Source organism: Ascaphus truei, chromosome 4 (genome assembly GCF_040206685.1).
Source record: "Ascaphus truei isolate aAscTru1 chromosome 4, aAscTru1.hap1, whole genome shotgun sequence".
Lineage (NCBI taxonomy): Eukaryota > Metazoa > Chordata > Amphibia > Anura > Ascaphidae > Ascaphus > Ascaphus truei.
The window spans coordinates 3460305-3481015 of NC_134486.1; the positions used below are offsets into that span (position 1 = coordinate 3460305).

General features: G+C 47.7%; 1 protein-coding gene across 1 annotated transcript in view; it reads left to right on the forward strand.

Moving 5' to 3' along the window:
- The first annotated feature begins 4044 nt into the window (after window positions 1-4044).
- Window positions 4045-20711, forward strand: part of MPV17 (mitochondrial inner membrane protein MPV17) — a 71680-nt gene continuing 55013 nt past the window's right edge. The window contains exons 1-2 of the mRNA XM_075595202.1: window positions 4045-4078; window positions 11170-11247. Coding sequence (XP_075451317.1) covers window positions 4060-4078; window positions 11170-11247 — 97 coding nt within the window. The 5' untranslated portion in view covers window positions 4045-4059. The remainder of the gene's footprint in view (window positions 4079-11169; window positions 11248-20711) is intronic.

Genomic DNA, 20711 nt, shown 5'->3' on the forward strand with positions numbered 1-20711 from the left:
CTGCCAGGAATCCAATCTGGTAGACTAGCTGGCATTCCTGATGCAGAGGAGGGGTTACAGAAATGAGACCCCAGAGCTCTACTGCGCATGTACCAACTAGCAGGGGGGCATGTGTCAAAATGTGTTCCCACATTAATGAGTGGCTAGAGTTAATTGAAGACCAATCACCTGTACTTAATGCTAAGGATAGGGCACAAAAGGTTTATAAACTGTTGTCCACCCTTTATCCTTTGTCTTCTGATATCATCTGAATTGTTACCTGATTGCGAGAGAATTGCTATGCTTCATACTTCTCATCCCCCATCCCCAAAGTAAGTGTACTTCTTGTCTGTTACTGTATTATTTCGTGTGTTCACCTATCCAAAGGAATAAATATACTTTATTATATCTAAGCCTCGTTCAGTTCAACCCAGTGATTTGTGTAACCTTAATACCTGTGACAGGCTATCGTCACAGTCATGTATAAGGGAGGTTACACTGGGAGGGAGATCCAGCCCTCCCTCTGCGTATCTTCTATACGTGCCATGTATAAGGGTGGTTACACTAGGAGGGAGATCCAGCCCTCCCTCTGCATATCTTCTATACGTGCCATGTATAAGGGAGGTTACACTGGGAGGGAGATCCAGCCCTCCCTCTGCATATCTTCTATACGTGTCATGTATAAGGGAGGTTACACTGGGAGATCCAGCCCTCCCTTTCTGTGTATCTTCTATACGTGCCATGTATAATAGAGGTTACACTGGGAGGGAGATCCAGCCTTCCCTCTGCGTATCTTCTATACGTGCCATGTAAAAGGGAGGTTACACTGGGAGGGAGATCCAGCCGTCCCTCCCTCTGCGTATCTTCTATACGTGCCATGTATAAGGGAGGTTACACTGGGAGGGAGATCCAGCCCTCCCTCTGCGTATCTTCTATACGTGCCATGTATAAGGGAGGTTACACTTGGAGGTAGATCCAGCCCTCCCTCTGCGTATCTTCTATACATGCCATGTATAAGTGAGGTTACACTGGGAGGGAGATCCAGCCCTCCCTCTGCGTATCTTCTGTACGTGCTATGTATACGGGAGGTTACACTGGGAGGGAGATCCAGCCCTCCCTCTGCGTATCTTCTGTATGTGTCATGTATAAGGGAGGTTACACTGGGAGGGAGATCCAGCCCTCCCTCTGCGTATCTTCTGTACGTGCCATGTATAAGGGAGGTTACACTGGGAGATCCAGCCCTCCCTCTGCATATCTTCTATACGTGCCATGTATAAGGGAGGTTACACTGGGAGGGAGATCCAGCCCTCCCTCTGCGTGTCTTCTATACGTGCCACGTATAAGGGAGGTTACACTGGGAGGGAGATCCAGCCCTCCCTCTGCGTGTCTTCTATACGTGCCACGTATAAGGGAGGTTAAACTGGGAGGGAGATCCAGCCCTCCCTCTGCGTATCTTCTATACGTGCCACGTATAAGGGAGGTTACACTGGGAGGGAGATCCAGCCCTCCCTCTGCGTATCTTCTATACGTGCCACGTATAAGGGAGGTTACACTGGGAGGGAGATCCAGCCCTCCCTCTGCGTATCTTCTATACGTGCCACGTATAAGGGAGGTTACACTGGGAGGGAGATCCAGCCCTCCCTCTGCATATCTTCTATACGTGTCACGTATAAGGGAGGTTACACTGGGAGGGAGATCCAGACCTCCCTCTGCATATTTTCTGTACGTGCCACGTATAAGGGAGGTTACACTGGGAGGGAGATCCAGACCTCCCTCTGCATATCTTCTATATGTGCCACGTATAAGGGAGGTTACACTGTGAGGGAGATCCAGCCCTCCCTCTGCATATCTTCTATACGTGCCACTTATAAGGGAGGTTACGTGCATATCTTCTATACGTGCCATGTATAAGGGAGGTTACACTGGGAGGGAGACCCAGCCCTCCCTCTGCGTATCTTCTATACGTGCCATGTATAAGGGAGGTTACACTGGGAGGGAGATCCAGCCCTCCCTCTGCGTATCTTCTATACGTGCCATGTATAAGGGAGGTTACACTGGGAGGGAGATCCAGCCCTCCCTCTGCGTATCTTCTATACGTGCCATGTATAAGGGAGGTTACACTGGGAGGGAGATCCAGCCCTCCCTCTGCGTATCTTCTATACGTGCCATGTATAAGGGAGGTTACACTGGGAGGCAGATCCAGCCCTCCCTCTGCGTATCTTCTATACGTGCCACGTATAAGGGAGGTTACACTGGGAGGCAGATCCAGCCCTCCCTCTGCGTATCTTCTATACGTGCCACGTATAAGGGAGGTTACACTGGGAGGCAGATCCAGCCCTGCCTCTGCGTATCTTCTATACGTGCCACGTATAAGGGAGGTTACACTGGGAGGGAGATCCAGCCCTCCCTCTGCGTATCTTCTATACGTGCCACGTATAAGGGAGGTTACACTGGGAGGCAGATCCAGCCCTCCCTCTGCGTATCTTCTATACGTGCCACGTATAAGGGAGGTTACACTGGGAGGGAGATCCAGCCCTCCCTCTGCGTATCTTCTATAGGTGCCATGTATAAGGGAGGTTACACTGGGAGGCAGATCCAGCCCTCCCTCTGCGTATCTTCTATAGGTGCCATGTATAAGGGAGGTTACACTGGGAGGCAGATCCAGCCCTCCCTCTGCGTATCTTCTATACGTGCCATGTATAAGGGAGGTTACACTGGGAGGCAGATCCAGCCCTCCCTCTGCGTATCTTCTATACGTGCCATGTATAAGGGAGGTTACACTGGGAGGCAGATCCAGCCCTCCCTCTGCGTATCTTCTATAGGTGCCATGTATAAGGGAGGTTACACTGGGAGGCAGATCCAGCCCTCCCTCTGCGTATCTTCTATACGTGCCATGTATAAGGGAGGTTACACTGGGAGGCAGATCCAGCCCTCCCTCTGCGTATCTTCTATACGTGCCATGTATAAGGGAGGTTACACTGGGAGGCAGATCCAGCCCTCCCTCTGCGTATCTTCTATACGTGCCATGTATAAGGGAGGTTACACTGGGAGGCAGATCCAGCCCTCCCTCTGCGTATCTTCTATACGTGCCATGTATAAGGGAGGTTACACTGGGAGGGAGATCCAGCCCTCCCTCTGCGTATCTTCTATACGTGCCATGTATAAGGGAGGTTACACTGGGAGGGAGATCCAGCCCTCCCTCTGCGTATCTTCTATACGTGCCATGTATAAGGGAGGTTACACTGGGAGGGAGATCCAGCCCTCCCTCTGCGTATCTTCTATACGTGCCATGTATAAGGGAGGTTACACTGGGAGGGAGATCCAGCCCTCCCTCTGCGTATCTTCTATACGTGCCATGTATAAGGGAGGTTACACTGGGAGGCAGATCCAGCCCTGCCTCTGCGTATGTTCTATACGTGCCACGTATAAGGGAGGTTACACTGGGAGGCAGATCCAGCCCTCCCTCTGCGTATCTTCTCTGCGTATCTTCTATACGTGCCACGTATAAGGGAGGTTACACTGGGAGGCAGATCCAGCCCTCCCTCTGCGTATCTTCTATACGTGCCACGTATAAGGGAGGTTACACTGGGAGGCAGATCCAGCGCTGCCTCTGCGTATCTTCTATACGTGCCACGTATAAGGGAGGTTACACTGGGAGGGAGATCCAGCCCTCCCTCTGCGTATCTTCTATACGTGCCACGTATAAGGGAGGTTACACTGGGAGGCAGATCCAGCCCTCCCTCTGCGTATCTTCTATACGTGCCACGTATAAGGGAGGTTACACTGGGAGGGAGATCCAGCCCTCCCTCTGCGTATCTTCTATAGGTGCCACGTATAAGGGAGGTTACACTGGGAGGCAGATCCAGCCCTCCCTCTGCGTATCTTCTATAGGTGCCATGTATAAGGGAGGTTACACTGGGAGGCAGATCCAGCCCTCCCTCTGCGTATCTTCTGTACGTGCCATGTATAAGGGAGGTTACACTGGGAGGCAGATCCAGCCCTCCCTCTGCGTATCTTCTGTACGTGCCATGTATAAGGGAGGTTACACCGGGAAACGCAGCCTCGCTCTGACAGGTTGCTATGGAGACAGCATGTCCTGGTGAGGCTTCCGTAGCTTTTGGGAGAAGCGATGATGTCATCAAAGAGGCCCTTGAATGTCACTGTGCCCACCATGGCCTGGCAGTATATCCCAGCACAGGACTGCCGCTGGCCTAGCCCTGCCTGATACTATAGCACAGCACAGCCTGGTACTACACACACACACACACACACACACACACACACACACACACACACACACACACACACACACACACACACACACACACACACACACACACACACACACACACACACACACACACACACACACACACACACACACACACACACACACACACACACACACACACACACCCTGGTACTATATACACACACAGCCTGGTACTATATACACACACACAGCCTGTTACTATATACACATACACACACAGCCTGTTACTATATACACATACACACACAGCCTGGTACTATATACACACACACACAGCCTGTTACTATATACACATACACACACAGCCTGGTACTATAGCACAGCACAGCCTGGTATAACACACACACACACACACACACACACACACACACACACACACACACACACACACACACACACCCTGGTACTATATACACACACAGCCTGGTACTATATACACACACACAGCCTGTTACTATATACACATACACACACAGCCTGTTACTATATACACATACACACACAGCCTGGTACTATATACACACACACACAGCCTGTTACTATATACACATACACACACAGCCTGGTACTATAGCACAGCACAGCCTGGTACTATATATACACACACACACACACACACACACACACACACACACTCTATAGCACAGCACAGCCTGGTACTATATACACACACACACACACACACACACACTCTATAGCACAGCACAGCCTGGTACTATATACACACACACAGCCTGGTACTATATACACATACACACACAGCCTGGTACTATCTATACACACACACACACACACACACACACACACACACTCTATAGCACAGCACAGCCTGGTACTATATACACACACACAGCCTGGTACTATATACACATACACACACAGCCTGGTACTATAGCACAGCACAGCCTGGTACTATATATACACACACACAGCCTGGTACTATATATACACACACACAGCCTGGTACTATATACACACACACACACACACACACACACACACACACACACACACACACACACACACACACACACTGATACTATAGCACAGCACAGCCTGGTACTATATACACACACACACACACACAGCCTGGTACTATATATACACACACACACACACACACGTACGTACTATATACACACACATGTACTATATACACACACAGCCTGGTACTATAGCACAGCACACACACACAGCCTGGTACTATAGCACAACACACACACACACCCTGGTACTATAGCACAGCACACACACACACACACCCTGGTACTATAGCACAGCACACACACACACCCTGGTACTATAGCACAGCACACACACACCCTGGTACTATAGCACAGCACACACACACAGCCTGGTACTATAGCACAGCACACACACACAGCCTGGTACTGATGCTCAGGATACCAGCATGCAGATATATACCCACACGCGGTGTATACATTTGTCACACGTTTGATGCTCAGGATACCAGCATGCAGATATATACCCACACGCAGTGTATATATTTCTCACATGTTTGATACTCAGGATACCAGCATGCAGATATATACGCACACGCAGTGTATACATTTCTCACATGTTTGATACTCAGGATACCAGCATGCAGATATATACCCACATGCAGTGTATACATTTCTCACACGTTTGATGCTCAGGATACCAGCATGCAGATATATACCCACACGCGGTGTATACATTTCTCACATGTTTGATGCTCAGGATACCAGTATGCAGATATATACGCACACGCGGTGTATACATTTCTCACACGTTTGATGCTCAGGATACCAGCATGCAGATATATACGCAAACGCAGTGTATACATTTCTCACACGTTTGATGCTCAGGATACCAGCATGCAGATATATACGCACACGCAGTGTATACATTTCTCACATGTTTGCTCAGGATACCAGCATGCAGATATATACGCACACGCGGTGTATATATTTCTCACACGTTTGATGCTCAGGATACCAGCATGCAGATATATACCCACACGCAGTGTATACATTTCTCACACGTTTGATGCTCAGGATACCAGCATGCAGATATATACCCACACGCAGTGTATACATTTCTCACACGTTTGATGCTCAGGATACCAGCATGCAGATATATACCCACACGCAGTGTATACATTTCTCACACGTTTGATGCTCAGGATACCAGCATGCAGATATATACCCACACGCAGTGTATACATTTCTCACACGTTTGATGCTCAGGATACCAGCATGCAGATATATACGCACACGCAGTGTATACATTTCTCACACGTTTGATGCTCAGGATACCAGCATGCAGATATATACGCACACGCAGTGTATACATTTCTCACACGTTTGATGCTCAGGATACCAGCATGCAGATATATACCCACACGCAGTGTATACATTTCTCACACGTTTGATGCTCAGGATACCAGCATGCAGATATATACCCACACGCAGTGTATACATTTCTCACACGTTTGATGTTCAGGATACCAGCATGCAGATATATACGCACACGCAGTGTATACATTTCTCACACGTGTGATGCTCAGGATACCAGCATGCAGATATATACCCACACGCAGTGTATACATTTCTCACACGTTTGATGCTCTGGATACCTGCATGCAGACATATACGCACACGCAGTGTATACATTTCTCACACGTTTGATGCTCAGGATACCAGCATGCAGATATATACCCACACGCAGTGTATACATTTCTCACACGTTTGATGCTCAGGATACCAGCATGCAGATATATACGCACACGCAGTGTATACATTTCTCACACGTTTCATGCTCAGGATACCAGCATGCAGATATATACCCACACGCAGTGTATACATTTCTCACACGTTTGATGCTCAGGATACCAGCATGCAGATATATACCCACACGCAGTGTATATATTTCTCACACGTTTCATGCTCAGGATACCAGCATGCAGATATATACCCACACGCAGTGTATACATTTCTCACACGTTTGATGCTCAGGATACCAGCATGCAGATATATACGCACACGCAGTGTATACATTTCTCACACGTTTGATGCTCAGGATACCAGCATGCAGATATATACGCACACGCAGTGTATACATTTCTCACACGTTTGCTCAGGATACCAGCATGCAGATATATACGCACACGCGGTGTATATATTTCTCACATGTTTGATGCTCAGGATACCAGCATGCAGATATATATGCACATGCAGTGTATACATTTCTCACATGTTTGATGCTCAGGATACCAGCATGCAGATATATACCCACACGCAGTGTATACATTTCTCACACGTTTGATGCTCAGGATACCAGCATGCAGATATATACGCACACGCGGTGTATATATTTCTCACACGTTTGATGCTCAGGATACCAGCATGCAGATATATACCCACACGCAGTGTATACATTTCTCACACGTTTGATGCTCAGGATACCAGCATGCAGATATATACGCACACGCAGTGTATACATTTCTCACACGTTTGATGCTCAGGATACCAGCATGCAGATATATACGCACACGCGGTGTATATATTTCTCACACGTTTGATGCTCAGGATACCAGCATGCAGATATATACGCACACGCGGTGTATATATTTCTCACACGTTTGATGCTCAGGATACCAGCATGCAGATATATACGCACAAGCAGTGTATATATTTCTCACACGTTTGATGCTCAGGATACCAGCATGCAGATATATACGCACACGCAGTGTATACATTTCTCACACGTTTGATGCTTAGGATACCAGCATGCAGATATATACCCACACGCAGTGTATACATTTCTCACATGTTTGATGCTCAGGATACCAGCATGCAGATATATACGCACACGCAGTGTATACATTTCTCACATGTTTGATGCTCAGGATACCAGTATGCAGATATATACGCACACGCAGTGTATACATTTCTCACATGTTTGATGCTCAGGATACCAGCATGCAGATATATACGCACACGCAGTGTATACATTTCTCACATGTTTGATGCTCAGGATACCAACATACAGATATATACCCACACGCAGTGTATATATTTCTCACATGTTTGATGCTCAGGATATCAGCATGCAGGTGTATACATTTCTCACATGTTTGATGCTCAGGATACCAGCATGCAGATATATACGCACACGCAGTGTATATATTTCTCACACGTTTGATGCTCAGGATACCAGCATGCAGATATATACCCATACGCAGTGTATACATTTCTCACACGTTTGATGCTCAGGATACCAGCATGCAGATATATACGCACACGCAGTGTATACATTTCTCACACGTTTGATGCTCAGGATACCAGCATGCAGATATATACGCACACGCGGTGTATATATTTCTCACACGTTTGATGCTCAGGATACCAGCATGCAGATATATACCCACACGCAGCGTATACATTTCTCACACGTTTGATGCTCAGGATACCAGCATGCAGATGTATACGCACAAGCAGTGTATATATTTCTCACACGTTTGATGCTCAGGATACCAGCATGCAGATATATACCCACACGCAGTGTATACATTTCTCACACGTTTGATGCTTAGGATACCAGCATGCAGATATATACGCACACGCAGTGTATACATTTCTCACACGTTTGATGCTTAGGATACCAGCATGCAGATATATACCCACACGCAGTGTATACATTTCTCACATGTTTGATGCTCAGGATATCAGCATGCAGATATATACCCACACGCGGTGTATACATTTCTCACATGTTTGATGCTCAGGATACCAGCATGCAGATATATACGCACATGCAGTGTATACATTTCTCACATGTTTGATGCTCAGGATACCAGCATGCAGATATATACGCACACGCAGTGTATACATTTCTCACACGTTTGATGCTCAGGATACCAGCATGCAGATATATACGCACACGCAGTGTATACATTTCTCACACGTTTGATGCTCAGGATACCAGCATGCAGATATATACGCACACGCAGTGTATACATTTCTCACACGTTTGATGCTCAGGATACCAGCATGCAGATATATACGCACACGCAGTGTATACATTTCTCACATGTTTGATGCTCAGGATACCAACATACAGATATATACCCACACGCAGTGTATATATTTCTCACATGTTTGATGCTCAGGATATCAGCATGCAGGTGTATACATTTCTCACATGTTTGATGCTCAGGATACCAGCATGCAGATATATACGCACACGCAGTGTATATATTTCTCACACGTTTGATGCTCAGGATACCAGCATGCAGATATATACCCATACGCAGTGTATACATTTCTCACACGTTTGATGCTCAGGATACCAGCATGCAGATATATACGCACACGCAGTGTATACATTTCTCACACGTTTGATGCTCAGGATACCAGCATGCAGATATATACGCACACGCGGTGTATATATTTCTCACACGTTTGATGCTCAGGATACCAGCATGCAGATATATACCCACACGCAGCGTATACATTTCTCACACGTTTGATGCTCAGGATACCAGCATGCAGATGTATACGCACAAGCAGTGTATATTTTTCTCACACGTTTGATGCTCAGGATACCAGCATGCAGATATATACCCACACGCAGTGTATACATTTCTCACACGTTTGATGCTTAGGATACCAGCATGCAGATATATACGCACACGCAGTGTATACATTTCTCACACGTTTGATGCTTAGGATACCAGCATGCAGATATATACCCACACGCAGTGTATACATTTCTCACATGTTTGATGCTCAGGATATCAGCATGCAGATATATACCCACACGCGGTGTATACATTTCTCACATGTTTGATGCTCAGGATACCAGCATGCAGATATATACGCACATGCAGTGTATACATTTCTCACATGTTTGATGCTCAGGATACCAGCATGCAGATATATACGCACACGCAGTGTATATATTTCTCACATGTTTGATGCTCAGGATACCAGCATGCAGGTGTATACATTTCTCACATGTTTGATGCTCAGGATACCAGCATGCAGATATATACGCACACGCAGTGTATACATTTCTCACACGTTTGATGCTCAGGATACCAGCATGCAGATATATACGCACACGCAGTGTATACATTTCTCACACGTTTGATGCTCAGGATACCAGCATGCAGATATATACGCACACGCAGTGTATACATTTCTCACACGTTTGATGCTCAGGATACCAGCATGCAGATATATACGCACACGCAGTGTATACATTTCTCACACGTTTGATGCTCAGGATACCAGCATGCAGATATATACGCACACGCAGTGTATACATTTCTCACACGTTTGATGCTCAGGATACCAGCATGCAGATATATACGCACACGCAGTGTATACATTTCTCACACGTTTGATGCTCAGGATACCAGCATGCAGATATATACGCACACGCAGCGTATACATTTCTCACACGTTTGATGCTCAGGATACCAGCAGTTGCGTTTCTATCCATGTCGTATTCAGATGGAAGGGATTACATATGACTATATATCGTTTATAATTTAACTCAATACGCATTTTGAATTTCGTCAGAATTCTTGTATTCTCTTCATTCTGAGCGCTGGTTATTTGTATTTATTTGTATATAACTTCTTTGTATTTCTACCTCCATGGGGGCGGTCCTTTCTCCGTGCACCAGTGCAACACACCCAATTTCTCATTTAGAAGTGCTGTCTGATTGTGTGTGTGTGTGTGTCTATCTCTAAGTCACAACTAATAGTACACTTTGCCCCTAGGAGGGACTGACCCCTTAACCTTGTCTCTGCCATTAGTACACTTCGCCCCTAGGATGGGAGAGTAGTATAATACTATAGAGTATTTCTCCATGTGTCCCCTCCCTCTGCAGAACATCACAGCTCATCCGCTTCTCTCCTGCAGACAACATGGCCGGTTTGTGGAGGGGTTATCAGAAGCTACTAGCCGCACACCCCTGGAGAGTTCAGATCCTCACAGCTGGTGAGTGTATCATACTGCAGGCAGAGTAATTACGGTACCATGGTGAGTATCATACTGCGGGTAGAGTAATTACAGTGCCATGGTGAGTATCATACTGCGGGCAGAGTAATTACGGTGCCATGGTGAGTATCATACTGCGGGTAGAGTAATTATAGTGCCATGGTGAGTGTATCATACTGGGGGCAGAGTAATTACGGTGCCATGGTGAGTGTATCATACTGCGGGCAGAGTAATTACAGTGCCATGGTGAGTGTATCATACTGCGGGCAGAGTAATTACAGTGCCATGGTGAGTATCATACTGCAGGCAGAGTAATTACAGTGCCATGGTGAGTATCATACTGCAGGCAGAGTAATTACAGTGCCATGGTGAGTATCATGCTGCAGGCAGAGTAATTACAGTGCCATGGTGAGTATCATACTGCGGGCAGAGTAATTACAGTGCCATGGTGAGTATCATACTGCGGGCAGAGTAATTACAGTGCCATGGTGAGTGTATCATACTGCGGGCAGAGTAATTACAGTGCCATGGTGAGTGTATCATACTGATGGTAGAGTAATTACAGTGCCATGGTGAGTATCATTGTCATGGAACAGAAACACCCCTGTCTGCCTTTTCTGTTTCAGCCCCCCTCTCCCTTGGCAGTTCTGCCTGCTAGCTGTACGTGGATTTACTTTCCTTGCAGTTTACTCCCAGTGCAGATGGAATGGATACATTATGTAGCCTTTTTCCTTCCAAGCTGTCACACCCCTGGTTGCTCTGGCAACATCTCCAGTCCCCCAGTTAATGGACTTTCCCCATTTTCTCCCCTGTCTTTTTGCTGACAGTAGTGCAGTCTCACTCCATTTTAGTGTGACCCTTGCCCCTCACTTCCTTTCCACCATTACCTCTGGATGAGTGAGCACCTTGCTGTAACTCCTGTACCGGTAGGATTATCTTTTTCACCTGCCGTTAACAACCAAGCACACACAGAGAGACATTATCCCAACATCTACATCTCTACACAAGTTCCTGTTTTCACCTGCTTTCCACAAATAAAGTAAAGAAAAGAAACAGACTTGTTGTGCTTGGAAAAGAGGGCTGAGTTGACACTATCTGGGCTAAATCATCTTACATATGACCCTGGCTTTCAGAATAGTGAAAAAGATATTGTGTGCCTTACAGACACTTACACTACCGACACGTTTAATTCGAGCACGGCTTGCACCGCAAGCCGGGGGATGCCCCGGCGTGCTAGCCGCACTCCCTCAGCGTGCCGCGCATCACCGATACGCGGTCACGCGTCATCGGGTGCCTGCGCCCCCTGCACGCGCGTCCAGGGCTCCCCGAGGGAGCCCTGGTGTCCCGCGATGTGGGGGACGGCGGCAGGGGGTTCCGGCGGACCCGGCAACGGGAGGGAGAGCGCCCCGATCGGAGGGCGCTCTTCCGCTGCTTCGGCGCGCGCCCGGCACCCTCCGGCGCGCGCCAGGTTACTGCTGCGGCCGAGAACGGGCAAATGCTCGAATAAACTCGGCCGCAGCAGTACAGGAGCTGCTACTCCAGACTCCATGATAAAACAGAGCAGTCTCTGCAGACAAAGAAGCACCAAGTAGCTCAAACTGCACACAGCCTGCAGCCTTAATAGACAAGCAGCAGCTTACACTGCACAAGCAGCCTTTCAGACAGGGCAGCAAGCTTTAACCAGCAAACAACCTTGCACACGAGGCAGCAGCTTTGCAGACAAACAGTGCTCCTTACGCAAAACCTAATTGCCTTTCTCTGTCTGAGTTCACCCTCTGCACAGCCCTATAGTGAGGAGCCACCATCTCACCTACTCCTGCGCATGTCCCCACGGCTAGCGCCATCAAGGGCCACGCTACCGGACACCTGCCAGGACACGGGTCAGAGCCACCGGACACCTGTGAGTACAGCTATCCCCACGCTGCACGCTGCAGGACACCGCTCGGCATCATCTGAGACAGACGCCCATCGCTGACACAGGTAAAAGACCACACGCCACACGCACTGGCTAAAGGCCTACACACACCTACAGCATGGCAGAACTCAGAACCTCACCAGACATCACGCAGGAAAGCGATCACTCAGACACAGAGACCGCTGCGCAACTGCAACAGGCGCAGGCAGGCGCAAGGCCCAAATGGGCAGTCACACTGACACAAAAGGCCCGTGAAAAATACGAGACTGACATTGAAGCGCACCGCGCTAAATTAGAGTTGGCCTGGAACACTTCCACACTTGGGATACGCAATGTCGCCGGCGCTGGCAATTCTGTACAACAGCTCGAGCAGGCAATAACTCAATTAAAGATAGACCACTCATGCTACCAAGGGCTGTCAGAGGCATACGTCACTTACCTGGCCAGGGCTAACACCGGTGAAAGCTTGCAAGAAAGGGACTTACAGCACAATATTGACTTGACACGTGACAGCCGCGTGCGAACCGCCATCGCAGACGCCCAAAGCGAGAGAAAAGAGCACCTCCTGGAGACCGCATTGCAGCGCTCAAGCACATCCAGGCACTCATCAAGGTCAGCAAGATCAGTGCAATCTAACGCGTCCAGCGCAAGCACAAACGCTACCAAGGCGCGAGCCGCCGCAGAGGCCGCACGTGCCAGGGCCGAATATAGTCGGAGAGTGGCAGCCGTAAAGGCAGAAAGAGTGCGCATAGAAGAGGAGCAGAACGCCGTCGCTGCCAACGCCACCGCTGCTGCCAATGTCGCCGCTGCGCGTTGAAAGGCCGAATTAGACGCGGATCTAGAAGCTCTAAGCAAAGAGGACGACGCCGCTGCCGCCATAGCCCAAGCCGAAGTCTTAGAAGCAGCCGCGCAAAAGGATGGCGGGGAGCAACCGTACAGACGGTTTGCCTCAGAGGACCCAGTCCAATGCACTGAAGACTACGTAAGGAGCCTATTCAGCATAAACACCAGCGCACCATCTCAACGCGGAGGGAGTGACTCTACAGACACCGAAGACTTGCTAGGTCCACAAGGAGAAGACGCTGCTCCGTCAATGGTACATGCCTGGGATAGCCACAGCCGCAACAGTGATCCACACGCCAGCGCGCACACGGATGCACTACAACGGGCTCGCCATCCAGGTACACCCACACGGGAAAACACAGACCCTCACACCGACCAGCAGTCATCACGCGTCCACGCCAAGGAAGAGGCGACCGCACGGACCCTCCCAGCAACTACCTCAGAACGGGACAAACACGCCGATGCCTCAGGCCTGACAGACATAGCCAAGTACATGATCCGGCGTGACCTGGTGCAAGCCGGACTCATCAGCTTCGACGACCGCCCTGAGAACTACCAGACGTGGAAGTTCACGTTCAAAGACGCAATCAACATGCTTGGACTTCTCAGCAAGGGAAGAGCTCAACCTGCTATTCAAGTTCCAGGGGAACGAATCCAGGGAGCACGCGAAGAGACTTCGGGCGGCCAACGCGCATCAACCCCAAGTAGGTCTTGACCTAATGTGGGAAAGGCTAGAAGAGTCCTACGGTAGCCCCGAAGCAGTCGAGGATTCGCTCTTCAAAAGAATCGACAGCTTCCCCAAGATCACAACTAAAGACTACTCGAAGTCACGAGAGCTCGGGGACCTGCTGTAAGAACTGGAGTTCGCAAGGAAAGACCATTCCTTAATAGGTCTCAACGTCCTAGACTCAGCTCGTGGAGTGAGACCCATCCTGGAGAAGCTACCCTTCAACCTCCAAGAAAGGTGGATTTCACAAGGTTCCAAATACAAAAGGGAGAAGCAAGTCATCTACCCCCCATTCTCATTCTTCTTGAGCTTCATCCGCGAAGCGGCAAGGACAAGGAACGATCCCAGTTTCATCTTAGGTGCGCAAACCACATACAGTGCAAGCAGCCTGAGGAACGAGAGACCAGTGACGAGATATAGTAACACCCAAACACCCATCTCGGTCCGCAGGACGGACGTGCCTCCCACAACCCAAACTACTCCCGATCAATTGGTCCCCGGAAGCAAGGAACCAAGGGACCCAAACAGGGAATGTCCCATACACAAGAAGCAATCCGACGATCCTCTCGCGAGCAATGGCACGGCTAGGACGTACAGTCGTTCCTCTCCACAGAGTATCCAGCGATAAAGCAGCCAGCTGTCACGGCTGGCATAACCGCAAAAGATTGCGCCCTACAGGTGAAGCCACAGTGTCAAAAAGACTGTCCTCTCACACGTCTAAGAAAAAGACAATCTCAGAGACATCTCATAAAGGGATTTACTAGGGCAAAAGAGACTGTTTTTCGTCATGTCCAAGGAGAGAACAACCTCCTGAGGGCAGTCAACAAAGAGATACAAAGGCGTATCACCAAAATACGTGGAAACATTCTCTTGCAAGAGAAATGCACCAATGACTTAGGGTGCACAGCGTTCCAGACCACAAAGGACGACGACAAGCAAACACCATTGATGGGAGATAGAGAATTCCTGATGTCAACGGTCAAGGAGCTCGCCAGAAACGGACCTGGCGGTTGGGCGAACCCGCTACCATTCCGTTCACCAAGAAGGCGCTTCCCAAATAATGGAGAACATGCCATCTCTAGGTTCACTTTGCACCTCTGCGACCTACAAAGGGAACCAGAGACCATAAACAACTTTGTGGCCTTCATCCAGAAGATATTCTTTACCGGCCACGCAAAGCCAGCACCTCTAATGAAGGAAGGTGAAGAATGCTGGTACTCCCAATCATCTGGGGCCTACCACCTTCAGGAGCCCGATCAGGTCTGGATAGTGTTCAACCCCAGTGCTCAGCTCCAGGGAGTCTCCCTGAACGACGTCCTCTTTACTGGACTAGATTCGACAACCAGTCTTCCAGGAGTGTTGCTCCGCTTCCGCAGGGAGCCAAAAGCCATCTCTTTCTGCCAAACACCAGGTGATAGAACCACAGGCTACCACGACTGGCATGCCTACAAGGGGATGCACTCTTTGGGTAAAACTACAGAGACAAAAAGACTGTTCTCTCACAAGGCTAAAAGGAAACAGTGGCAGAGACTTTTACACAAAGACATTGTGGTGCAACCAGCAAACCTGGAGCTGTGCATCCACCCTGCATCCTTTGCCAAAGAACCTTGGCCAAGGGACCTTGATACCAGTGATACCGGCCAGTGTCACATCGCTATGTGGACATGGACTCTTGTATTGTTTGAGAATGTGATGTTATTTTTGCTATGTTGTATTGCACATATGTTCCACATACAACTAAAATAGTGGTATCTCCAGATACCAGACGGGGAGTGTCATGGAACAGAAATACCCCTGTCTGCTTTTTCTGTTTCAGCCCCCCTTTCCCTTGGCAGTTTTGCCTGCTAGCTGTACGTGGATTTACTTTCCTTGCAGTTTACTCCCAGTGCAGATGGAATGGATACATTAAGTAGCCTTTTTCCTTCCAAGCTGTCACACCCCTGGTTGCTCTGGCAACATCTCCTGTCCTCCAGTTAATGGACTTTCCCATTTTCTCCCCTGTCTTTTTGCTGACAGTAGTGCAGTCTCACTCAACCTTTAGTGTGACCCTTGCCCCTCACTTCCTTTCCACCATTACCTCTGGATGAGTGAGCACCTTGCTGTAACTCCTGTACCGGTAGGATTATCTTTTTCACCTGCCGTTAACAACCAAGCACACACAGAGAGACATTATCCCAACATCTACATCTCTACACAAGTTCCTGTTTTCACCTGCTTTCCACAAATAAAGTAAAGAAAAGAAACAGACTTGTTGTGCTTGGAAAAGAGGGCTGAGTTGACACTATCTGGGCTAAATCATCTTACATATGACCCTGGCTTTCAGAATAATCATACTGCGGGGATAGTAATTACAGTGCCATGGTGAGTATCATACTGCAGGCAGAGTAATTACAGTGCCATGGTGAGTGTATCATACTGCAGGCAGGGTCATTACAGTGCCATGGTGAGTATCATACAGCAGGCAGGGTAATTACAGTGCCATGGTGAGTATCATGCTGCAGGCAGAGTAATTACAGTGCCATGGTGAGTGTATCATACTGCAGGCAGGGTAATTACAGTGCCATGGTGAGTATCATACTGCAGGCAGGGTAATTACAGTGCCATGGTGAGTATCATACTGCAGGCAGAGTAAATACAGTGCCATGGTGAGTATCATACTGCGGGCAGAGTAATTACAGTGCCATGGTGAGTATCATACTGCAGGCAGGGTAATTACAGTGCCATGGTGAGTATCATGATGCAGGCAGAGTAATTACAGTGCCATGGTGAGTGTATCATACTGCAGGCAGGGTAATTACAGTGCCATGGTGAGTATCATACTGCAGGCAGGGTAATTACAGTGCCATGGTGAGTATCATACTGCAGGCAGAGTAAATACAGTGCCATGGTGAGTGTATCATACTGCAGGCAGGGTAATTACAGTGCCATGGTGAGTATCATACTGCAGGCAGGGTAATTACAGTGCCATGGTGAGTATCATACTGCAGGCAGAGTAATTACAGTGCCATGGTGAGTATCATACTGCAGGCTGAGTAATTACAGTGCCATAGTGAGTATCATACTGCAGGCTGAGTAATTACAGTGCCATGGTGAGTATCATACTGCAGGCAGAGTAATTACAGTGCCATAGTGAGTATCATACTGCAGGCTGAGTAATTACAGTGCCATGGTGAGTATCATACTGCAGGCAGAGTAATTACAGTGCCATGGTGAGTATCATACTGCAGGCAGAGTAATTACAGTGCCATGGTGAGTATCATACTGCGGGCAGAGTAATTACAGTGCCATGGTGAGTATCATACTGCAGGCAGGGTAATTACAGTGCCATGATGAGTATCATACTGCAGGCAGGGTAATTACAGTGCCATGGTGAGTATCATACAGCGGGCAGAGTAATTACAGTGCCATGGTGAGTATCATACTGCAGGCAGGGTAATTACAGTGCCATGGTGAGTATCATACTGCAGGCAGGGTAATTACAGTGCCATGGTGAGTATCATACTGCAGGCAGAGTAATTACAGTGCCATGGTGAGTATCATACTGCAGGCAGAGTAATTACAGTGCCATGGTGAGTATCATACTGCAGGCAGGGTAATTACAGTGCCATGGTGAGTATCATACTGCAGGCAGGGTAATTACAGTGCCATGGTGAGTATCATACTGCAGGCAGGGTAATTACAGTGCCATGGTGCCCCGGTCTCACTGCACAACATGGTCAATGTATTTAACATGGAGCAAAAAACGATTGTAACTACTGTATATGTTAAAAAGGTTTAGACAATACTGTGTGTGTCCCCAACTCGCCTCAAAAGCAGGAGTACTCCAGCGTGTCTAGCGGAGGGGGGAGAAAATGAGCCGGAGGGCGGAAGGAGAGTGAGGGTGTAACTCCCCTCATACTCTGATACTCTGACCCCTGATGGACACTGATATGCTGACCCCCCACGGATACTGCCGCTGACCCCCCATGGACACTGACCACCGGTGACGTAGATGCTCGGACCACTGGGGACTGATTATAAATAATAGCAAATGTGTGGTATGGGGTGTCACGCAAGGCACAACTGTGAGCACGTGACCTGCATACTGGACATGGGTTACCACACACTCGCAAGCTGTCCCACCCTTCGCCTACGTAAAGGTCCCTCAAATAAACATCTCTAAATCCGTCCCGATATACCACCTGTCACGAACAGCACACAAGTGAGCACGTGACTTAGATATGTAACCGGGTTTAATACACACGCCAACTCGCCTTTCTCCTTCGCAAGGAACTTTCAATGAGTTAATATTAATCCCTTACTTAATTGCAATCATATCTATACGCTGCCACCACACGAGAAATTTGCAAATAAAAGATGTAGAATTAATATTTGCCAGGGTCTCAGGTCCCTGTTTATTATAGAAAAACTATGCACTTAACCCACAAAAATCTGTTGTAAAATGTGTCCGAAAATGTAAATACTCTCTACAGAGCGTGCAACAGTTCATTTAGAGCCCAAATTAGTCTGTAATATTAAGACATGTGAGCTACATCAATAGATTCAGGTGGTCATGACGGACGCAACAAGACTAATCACGACCGTCTTGCTCCTAAATTTGAGTGACAAATAGATATCTGTCCTTGGCATCTCTTACCCAAGCAGTGTGTGGACTTACTGCATGCATCTCCTTGCAACGATTACAGATCTGTAACTCTTAGTATGCACTGTAGATGAAAGAATACAGTAATCCCCGGCGCATGTATGGTATGCTTCGTATGATTGGATATTCATCCTATTTTTTACACAGGGAATAAGTTTAGACTAGCGCTTAGTGTATGTTAATTTGTAGTTAGTATTTATTGTCATGTACTGTAGATGACTGTCACGGGAGACCAGGCAATTTACACCTTTTTACCAGGATCATACGTTGACCAAAACAACTTATTGAAATAAATTGAAAATTTATTCACAGGAAAAGGCAAACACACAATGTTACACAAACTACTTAAGAAAATACACACTTACTTGGGAACTGGGGTACAAAACTATACTCTCCTAAGTGCAGGGAATTCTACCTAAGGATTTTCCCGTGACTGAGATTTAGCCTGCAACGGTTGTTTGTAATAGTGGCAGACTCCACAACGAGATCTGCTTTGATTTTCTCCTCGTCCCCATCCATTACCCCTTCTCCCATATCCTCCCTGATCTTGTTGCTGTTGACTAGTACATGGTTCATATTGATTAGGGTTTTGATATTGCCTGGGGAAACCTTGGTTAGTCTGTCCCGGAAGATTACGAATTTGAAGAGCCATTAATTGTGTTTTCAATGATTTTAGACTTTTCCATCTCTTTTTGAAACACATTTGCGTAATGTCGCGCAGCGGCCACCATATCTGTTAATGGCTATGACTCCCACCCAATAGTATCCGTATGGATAGAGTCCCCTATTTTGGATTGTAATCCTTTTACATATGCTGCCACTACTGCCTCATGGGCCGCCTCGGGTGCATTTGTGATGCCGGCATGTTGATCGGAAATTCATTTTAAACGACTAGCCTAATCGGCCACATTTCATCCTTTTCCTGTTCACATTGGTTTATTTGGTCCAATCGGTTCGTTTAGGACAAACCTTGGGGATGGCTTTAAGGAGTTTATTCCTAGCCTGTCTCAGATTTTGTTCCTGACCTGGGTCTTGAGTGGGCCACCCAGATGGTGTATTAAGTCGTTCTAGGGTTTCTTTAGGGATAAAAACACGCATCAATTGGTTAATATCAGACCAAGTGGGGTTATATGAGTTTATAACAACCTGTAATTCATCTCGAAATTTTAGTGGTTCCCTCCTAATTTTTGGGAATTCTTTGGCCAGACTGTGGAGATCCACAGCTGTCCAGGGAGCTTGGACAAGAGTAGGATTTCCCCCATCGAGTTTGGCACTAGGTAATTGCCTTAATTTGTCGATAATGTTGGGCTTATTCTCACGGAAGATTGGCTCACTCC